The following is a 9,940-nucleotide window of genomic DNA, read 5'->3' on the forward strand; positions in this document are numbered from 1 at the left end:
TAATTCTCGATTCAAAATCGAGTTCATTTTCAAACACCTTTGTAAGTCGATCGCTTGTAAAGCATCGCAATCAACCTCACATAGCTTACTCTTGGGCTTTCTTACAATGAGACCTAATCGATTATTAATTGATCGATTAGATGAACAATACACTAAAATAATCCAACTTATTCACAAAACACAAATTTAAAACCTCGACCCCATGTCGAGTATTTTTATTCAAATTAAATTAAAATGCCCATTCACAATCAAATACCATTTCAGTTGGGAAATGAAAAGGGGGATGGTTTTGAGTTTTTAACTCCTCCCCTCGATTATTTGAATACGAGTTCTCTTACTCGGTTAGTCAAATAGTCGTCATTTCTATCCACTTAAGCACAAATAAATCAAATCCTTTTATAATAAGAAATGAAAAAGGAGATGACTTTGAGTCTTCAATTTTTCTCCTCGACTATTTGAATACAAGTTCTCTTACTTGGTTAGTCAAATAATTGTCGTTCCTCTACAAACCTCCAAACCCCGATAAAATCAAATTATTTTCACAGTAAGCTAAATGAAAAAGGAGTTGACTTTGAGTTTTCAATTTCTCTCCTCAATTGGTTGAATACGAGTTCTCTTACTCGGTCAGTCGAACAATTGTCATTTTTCCACAAACATACAACTTAATCAAATCATTTTCTTAACAAACTATACGAAAAAGGAGATGGTTTTGAGCTTTCAACTCCTCTTCTCAAATGCTTGGATATGAGTTGTTTTACTCAGTCATTCAAGTACTTGTCGTTCATTCTAAAATACGTCAACCATGTACAACCTTATTTTCATATATATTCAGATGAAACAGAAAGCGGTCTAGAGTCTTCTATTCCCTTTCTCGATTATTAGGATACGAGTTGTCTTACTCGATTATCCGAGTATTCGTCATCCATTCAAAACACCTTAATTATTATCAAATACTTTCCATAATTAAGGATGAAAAAGAAAGTGGTCTAGAGTCTTCTATTCCCTTTCCCAATTATTAGGATACGAATTGTCTTACTCGATTATCCGAGTATTCGTCATCCATTCAAAACACCTTAATTATTATCAAATCCTTTCCATAATTAAGGATGAAAAAGAAAGTGGTCTAGAGTCTTCTATTCCCTTTCCCGACTGTTAGGATACGAGTTGTCTTACTCAACTATCCGAGTAATTGTCATCCAACCAAAAACATCTCAACCAATCAAAAACATCCAACACAGTAATCCAACTTGTCACCCCCGTGTGACCAAAACTCTTTTCAAAAAGAACATTGTTTAATCATTTCTAAGGTGCATAACAAACTAGTGTTTAAGCCTCCGCCGAGAGTAGACAAGCCAACGTTTAGCCTTTAGAACGCGATCTAAATAGTTGTTCATTAAAAGACATCAACCAACCGTAGTTCCCCGAACTACGAATGCTCTGATTTCCTTATTACGCCATAAGGATACGTAGGCAAGAGATTGCTGTATCTTCGCGATCACACTAATAAAAAACCTCCCCTTTCCCTTTTCGAGGTTCTCATCCATTTCTATTTTTCAATATCTTATAACCCAAAGATAACAAACAAACATAAATTAACACTCGAAACATTAGAACTAAAAGGTTCCCGTTGAGTACAACGGACGCGAGGGGTGTTAATACCTTCCTCTCGCGTAATCCACTCCCGAACCCGAATATGGTTGAGAAGACCATTATTCCATTTCCTAAAGGTTTTATCGATATTTTCCTATCCCTTTATTGGGGTAAATAAAGTTCGGTGGCGACTCTGTTCGAACATAATTTTTTCCGCGACCATCGCGAGGAATCGTATTTTTTGAGATGCGACACTATGGTCTTACCTGATCAAGAAGAAAAGTGAAGTGATTGAGGTATTTTCCAAGTTTAAATCTATGGTTGAAAGACAGAACGGTCGAAAGATCAAGATTTTAAGGACCGATGGTGGTGGAGAATATGTGTCAAAAGACTTCGATGTATTATGTGCGAAAGAAGGGATTGCGCATGAGGTGGTGCCACCCTACACTCCACAATAGAATAGAGTCGTAGAAAGGAAGAATAGAAACATCATGAATATGGTTAGAAGTATGTTGAAAGGCAAGTGTCTACCTAAAGAATTATGGGGAGAAATTATGTCGACTGTGATATATATCCTGAACAGATGTTCAAAGAAGAAGCTAGAGGGAATCACGCCAGAAGAATGTTGGTCTGGTGTCAAGCCTAGCTTGAGTCATCTTAAGGTGTTTGGATCTATAGCACATAGACATGTGCCAGATCAGTTGAGAAGAAAACTTGATGACAAGTCAAATCAGATGATCCTGATAGGATATCATTTGACTGGAGGATACAAGTTGTTCGACCCAGTGAATAAGCAAGTGGTGATCAGCAAGGACGTGATCATAGTTGAGCTTAAGGAGTGAGATTGGACTGAGAATGTCAAAAAAGATTTAGTGAGAATCTTTTATGATGAACCAGTTAATGGAGTCGAAAGAGAAGTTTGACAGAAAGAAGTCAGAGGTGAAGCAGGACCAAGCAGACCTCAAAGAACAAGACACATGCTTAGAAGGTTGCAAGAATGTGTGATTACATCAGATGATGTGGTTAATGAAGAAGGTGAGCTAGTACAATATGCTTTCTACGCAGATGTCGAACCAGTCAATGCAGCTGAGGTATTGAAAGATTCAAAATGGATGAAAGCAATGGACGAAGAACTGAAGTCAATCGAAGTCAACAACACTTGGTCACTGTCGAATTGTCCCAAGACAAGAAGGCAATCGATGTGAAGTGGGTATACAAGGTGAAGTTAAATCCCAAATGAGAAGTGGCTCGACACAAGGCGAGACTTGTGGCGAAAGGATTTCTTCAAAAAGAAGGAATCGACTTCGATGAAGTTTTTGCACTTGTTGCTAGGATCGAAATAATTAGGTTGGTTGTTGGTCTAACAAACATAAACAACTAACACATGTGCCAGATGGATGTGAAATGTACATTCCTAAATGGCCCATTAGAAGAAGAAGTTTATGTTGCACAACCAACTAGGTTTGTGAAACAAGGCGAAGAAAGAAAGGCGTACATGCTGCATTAAGCCCTATACAGACTTAAACAAGCTCCAAGAGCTTGGAACAAGAAGATAGATGGCTTTCTAAGGGAGAAGGAATTTGTGAAGTGCAAATATGAACATGGAGTATATGTAAGAATAAGCAAGAGTGAATTGCTTATACTATGTATCTATGTCAATGACCTATTGATAACAGATAACTGCAAAAAGAAGATCGAAGACTTCAAAGGTGATCTCAACAAGGAATTCGAAATTTCATATCTGGGTGACATTTCATATTTCCTTGGCATCGAATTCTACAAGAGTGGTAGAGATTTGATGATGCATCAAAGAAGGTATGCAGACGAAATACTCAAGATATTTGAGATGCAAGATTGCAACCTAACTTCGACTCCAGCTGAGCCCAGATTACAACTGTCAAAAGATTCATATGAAGATGATGTCGATCCAACCCAATATAGAAGACATATTGGGTCACTTCGATACCTTTGTCATGCAAGGCCTAACTTAGCATACAATGTAGGTATGGTGAGTAGGTTCATGCAGAAGCCAACTGTATCACATCTAGCAGCGGCGAGGAGGATACTAAGGTATCTGAAAGAAACTCTCAACTATGACATTTTGTTTCCTGCAGCTGATGAAGGAAAAGAATGCAAATTAGTGGAATACACCGACTCAAGTTGGTGTAGTGATGTCGACGATCAAAAATCCACAGTTGGCTATGTGTTTATGCTAGGTGGTGTACCAGTTGCTTGGAGGTCGAGAATGGAGGCAGTAGTGGCATTATCGTCATACGAAGTAGAATACATAATTGCTTCTCTTTGTGCATGTCAAGCAACATGGGTGGTGAATTTGGTCTTAGAGATAACAACGAAGAGTCATGGAGCAATTACCATGAAGATAGACAGCATGTCAACTATCAATCTGGCGAAGAATCCGATAGCACATGATCGAAGCAAGCACATCAAAATGAGGTTCCATTATCTTCGAGAGCAGGTAGCAGATGGGAAGATGAATGTGGAACACTGCAGAACTGAGAATCAGATTGCAAACATCATGACGAAGGGAGTGCATTTCGAAGTATTCAGAAGACTAAGAGCTATGATGAATGTAGATAGCTTAGACACAATGAATTAGGTGGTGTGTTGAATTGTAATTCCTTGTGTCCAAGCAGGTTGCTCGATAGGAACAAGGAAGTGTCGAACCACCTAGTGTGTTGAGTTATGTTAGTGTGTCGAAGTATCGAAGCATGTTGTTTCACATAGGATTTCGACTTAGGCATATTTTAGTAGTGTTAGTTATTTTTTACTTTTATAATTTTGGGCTTTGACTTGGGGTCCAAGTTAACCTAAATCTATAAATAGAGGGAATAACCCTTATTCTTATAATGAAGTGAATAGAGTATTCATAACATTGTAATTCACAATATTTTGCAGTTTCAAAGTGAATAAGAAGTTTTCCACAGTTTGTGGGCAGAGAGAAACTCTACATAATTTAATTTTTCTTCTCCTTCATCATTCTTTACTTTCTTTCTTTCTCCACTGTTATACTTTCTCCATAAATTATGGGGATTTCCAACACTTTTTAGATATTATATTTGTATCGTGTTATTTTTAGTGCAAAATGTTTGAGGAATCTTCCCCTGCATAATTTGACCCACCAAAGTCATTTTAAAAAGTTTTTTTTATTTTTTTTTAACCTCAAATGCAGTTAACAAGTATTGTAATGCTTTAGCTCCTTAGATATTTCTCTTTTTTCTTGTTTTAAAATATGTGAATGAGAGACGAGAGTTGAAGTTTTTTCCACCAGTATGTCTATTTTTAGTAAGTAAATTTAGCTAAATTTAGATTATAGCTTTCCTGGTTTAACAAAACAATTATAAACTGACTTCATAATGTCAATTAAAACAACTTTCCACCTAATGAAACAAACATGTAACCAAAGTATAATAACAACACGTAAAACCCTTTTCTAATTATAAATACTCCTCCTCTCTTATATAAATAAAATTAATTATCTTTTTCATGAAAAATAAATATTATTATTAATTCAGATATTAGAAAAATATACATTAATCATACTTACAGTTTGTCTGTACAATCTTACTTTAAGGTGATCAACAAGAATAGATATGGGTATAGATAATGAAAAATGGCAGCATGAAGAAAATTGTAATGTTGACCTCAAACAAAAGGCTATTGATGATTGGCTTCCTGTAACTGCTTCTAGAAAGGCCAAATGGTGGTATTCAGCTTTTCATAATCTAACAGCCATGGTTGGTGCTGGTGTTCTAAGTCTTCCATATGCTATGTCTAATATGGGCTGGTAAATTTATATACATTAATTAATTATAAGACACTTTTTTTATCTATTCACGAATGCATTAGATTGTGATTATTAACTCATTATTACATATTTGGTATCAAATAATAGGGGACCTGGAGTTACCATTCTTATTCTATCATGGGTGATTACATTGTATACTCTATGGCAAATGGTTGAGATGCATGAAATGATACCTGGAAAAAGACTTGATAGGTATCATGAATTGGGACAAGAAGCCTTTGGAGAGAAATTGGGCCTTTGGATTGTGGTTCCACAGCAAGTTATTGTTGAAGCTGGCACATGTATTGTGTATATGGTCACTGGTGGTAAATCATTGAAGAAAATTCATGACACTCTTTGTCCTGATTGTAGAGATATCAAAACATCGTATTGGATTATTATTTTTGCTTCTGTCAACTTTGTTATTGCTCAATGCCCTAACTTCAACTCCCTTTCTATTATATCTATGAGTGCAGCAGCTATGTCTTTGACGTAAGTAATCAAAATTCATTGTTTTTTATATGTTTTTTTGTAATTTTGATACATCATTTGTTATATTGATAGACTCAAATAACTGTTTATCGTGTTTCTCAGATACTCAACCATAGCATGGGCTGCTTCGGTTAAAAATGGGGTTGTGCCAAATGTGGACTATGGACCTAGATCAACTGCCACCGTTGATAAGGTATTCAACTTCCTTTCTGCATTGGGAGATGTAGCATTTGCTTATGCAGGTCACAATGTGGTTCTAGAAATCCAAGCAACTATGCCATCAACCCGTGAAGTACCTTCCAAGAAACCCATGTGGAAAGGAGTTATTTGGGCATATCTAGGAGTTGCATTCTGCTACTTCCCAGTTGCAATCATTGGATACTATATGTTTGGTAACTCTGTTGACGATAACATCCTTATCACACTAGAAAAACCTGCTTGGCTCATTGCTGCTGCTAACTTGTTCGTTGTTGTCCATGTTATTGGAGGCTATCAGGTGATTTCATTCAATTTGATGCTATTTTAAGACGTAACTACAATTTTGATCTTAGTTTATAACTTTCATGTTGCACCACTAAGCCATGATACTCTTTTATGTGTGTAAAAAACAGGTATTTGCAATGCCGGTGTTTGACATGATTGAAACTCTCATGGTTAAGAAATTGCATTTTCCACCTTCTTTTGCACTCCGATTTTCAGTTCGCACTATATATGTTGGTATGTTGTATACTTTACTTGTTGATAATATGGATGAATGCATTGGTATGTAGTTAACTTTTGAATCCTATTTTGCAGCATTGACCATGTTCATTGGCATATGCATCCCTTTCTTCGGTTCACTTCTTGGATTTCTAGGAGGGTTCGCATTTGCCCCAACAACTTACTTTGTAAGTAAAGCCTTTTTTCAGTAATGTTTCAAAGTATTATCGTAAATTACTTTATTTCTGATTGTATCTATCATTCTTGCAGTTGCCTTGTATCATCTGGCTTAAACTCAAGAAACCCAAGAAATATGGCTTGTCTTGGACAATCAATGTGGTATGTTATTTACTTCGGTATAGATATATATGGTTTAAGTTTTAGACCATATAGATCAACTATTAAATTATTTTTTATACTGCTATTTTGTTTCAGAATATATTATACCCGCTCCATTCTTTATTATAAATAAATTTTAATTTTTTAATTTATTGAATATATTATGCATCTAATATCTAGATATCTTATTCAATGAATTTAAAATTTTAAAATTTGACTATAATAAGTAACGAATGGAATATCATTTAAAGTGTTCTTATTCATATAGGATGATTCTTTATTTCATTTTGTTGCTTGTCTCTTTTATCAATTTTAGACATGCATTGTCATTGGAGTCTTATTAATGATACTATCCTCAATTGGTGCTATGAGGAATATCATCGTACAATCCGGGCACTACAAGTTCTTCTCATAAATTATGAGAACAAAACATCAACTTCTCTCACTGAAACTAAGTACAAGTGGATAATGCATTCAGAAGATGGTGTTGTACAGTACAAAGCTATCGCATATATGTGTTATAATAATGCGATAGAAATTTATATGGTTTTAAAATTATTATTATCATACCGACGCTAGTTTCATAGTGTGGGTGAGATTCAGCTGCTACTTGAATTGTAACGACACTTTACCTTAATAATAAATTTGTACAGTGATGATTAGCATTATTATGCCATTATTCGTATGTTATTAGTTCAAATGTGAAAATATGCTACTAATATCGACACCCGTGTAACATGCACGGAGATCTGTAAATTGAAAATATAATAATAAAAATAAAAATAGTTTAAATTTAACAAACAATCAAATATCATAATAAAATGGACCATTAAGTGAAAACAAAATTGTCTTTTTATGACATTATTTATGATTATGTATGATATACTGTTGTTCCCTTTATAAAACATTAAGGATAACAACGTATATATTAGACATTATATTATAAGAAATAATGATCAACTTAAATTATTGAAATATTATGTCAATATTCAAATATAAAAAGATGAATTTGAAAAAATTCTTTAAGTTAAGTCGTATATTATGTGTTAATTGAAAAAATTCTTTAATCACATATTGTTTAGGTGAAATATATTTTCTTCATCACTTTATTATATAAGAAAATCCCGTCTTTCATTCTAAAATACACAAAAAAAACTTATTTTGAGTTTTTCTTTCATCACTTCATTATATAAGGAGATTCCCTGTTTCACTCCAAAATACATCAAAAATTTATTTTGAGTTTTTCCTTCCTCAATCTCATAGCTCTGCGTCTTGTGAATTGTCAAAGCGCCAACTTCTCTCCATTTCTTTCTACTCGTTGAATTTTTCATGTATTTTCTTGAATTCTCTTTAGAGAATTAAGTTAATTTCTCTTCGTTTGAGTTGAGAAATTATAAAATATAATTTTTGGATTATCTTTAAAGAATTATTCAAATGACCATTATTGAATTCTTTTTCGAGAATTATTGAGATTTTTCTTGGTTTGAGAGATTCTTACTATCGATCGTTATACCAGATACTACGAGTGGTATTTATATCATATATGAATGGTCTTTGTAACATCAAAGGATGTATTTCTACATCGATTATCTACCGTACAAGTAGTAATTCACTACGCCAAACAAGACCTTAGACAGCGCTTTTTTTGGCCTTAGACAGCGCTTTAAAGCGCTGTCTAAACCTCCGCTGCTAAAGGTTTAGACAGCGCTTTTTGAAATCTTAAAAGCGCTGTCTTAGCCCCCCCCCCCCCCCCCCCCTTAGACAGCGCTTTGGCCAAAAGCGCTTTCTAAGACCCTCCTATTTTAATTTTTTTAGGTATACCTTAGACAGCGCTTTTGGCCAAAGCGCTGTCTAAGGGGGGGGCTTAGACAGCGCTTTTCAAAAAGCGCTGTCTAAGCCCCCCCTATTTTAATTTTTTTAGGTATACCTTAGACAGCGCTTAAGGCAAAAGCGTTGTCTAAGGGGGGGGGGCTTAGACAGCGCTTTTCAAGAAGCGCTGTCTAAGCCCCCCCCCTTAGACAGCGCTTTTGCCTAAAGCGCTTTCTAATCCCCCCTTTAGACAGCGCTTTTTCCAAAAGCGCTGTCTAATGTATACGAAAATTTTTGAAGCTTTTGTTTTAAACCACATTTTTTCCAGGTTTATAAACCAGAATTTCTACCTGTTTTCAACCAGATTTTGACAGACAGTTATCACATTTTATACATGCCATTTTGGCCTTTTTTCTAACAATTTTTGGCTAACAAATATATATATATACCAATTCAAACCAATTTTGCCTTAAATGTATCAAAATATATACAAATTTATGTACACATTTACAAGTCATTACATATACTACAAATGTACACATTAATTACACAAATTTATGAAAAAACTTTGAGCTCTATCATGAATTGACACCACTCCTCTTTGATTTCGTCCACTTGATCCTTTGTATAAAATGCACACTTGAATTCCTCAAAGTACTACATAATAATATAACATATTTTGAATTAATTCCAACTATTTAATTATATGAGATATGTGTAAATATAAAAATAACTCATAAGTTAGAAATACATACATCGGTGGGAATCACTAATCGGCCCAAAGCAAGAGTATCCCGCATAAACCTCAACACGAAATACCCGCAATCTATTTGATTACGTTGTTGAGGACACTACATGAAAAAAAAATATGGATTATAAATCCTAAGTTTTATCAAGTGTCATCACTAATATAATAAAAAATGTGGTAATTAAAAATATACCGCCACTTTAATCCATGTAATGCGGTTGGCGCTCCTCCTTGAGGTTTGGATATCTCGTTGGGCCCGAAAAGCTTGTAGGACGCTAATAAAATAAAAATGAAGCAATTAGAACAATTCACATAAACTAAGAAAAATTTTGAACATTCTCACTTACGTGTCAATTAGGTCCTTCATATCCGGGTATGTTGTCCAATCATTTCCTAACGAGTCAAGATAATACACAATTTCTCGGATAGGATTGATTGCGAGCAACAACCAATGTCCA

At 34.7% G+C, this 9,940-nt stretch overlaps 1 protein-coding gene across 1 annotated transcript; it reads left to right on the forward strand.

Annotated features, from left to right (window-relative positions):
* Positions 1–5,157: 5,157 nt before the first annotated feature.
* LOC127083077 (lysine histidine transporter 2) lies at positions 5,158–7,526 on the forward strand. The gene is made up of 7 exons (XM_051023304.1): positions 5,158–5,395; positions 5,504–5,887; positions 5,990–6,383; positions 6,499–6,604; positions 6,683–6,774; positions 6,857–6,925; positions 7,242–7,526. The coding sequence occupies exons 1-7, from the start codon at positions 5,202–5,204 to the stop codon at positions 7,338–7,340; spliced, it is 1,338 nt and encodes a 445-aa protein (XP_050879261.1). The 5' UTR covers positions 5,158–5,201; the 3' UTR covers positions 7,341–7,526.
* Positions 7,527–9,940: the final 2,414 nt, after the last annotated feature.

This window comes from Lathyrus oleraceus, chromosome 5 (genome assembly GCF_024323335.1).
Source record: "Lathyrus oleraceus cultivar Zhongwan6 chromosome 5, CAAS_Psat_ZW6_1.0, whole genome shotgun sequence".
In the NCBI taxonomy this organism is placed as follows: domain Eukaryota; kingdom Viridiplantae; phylum Streptophyta; class Magnoliopsida; order Fabales; family Fabaceae; genus Lathyrus; species Lathyrus oleraceus.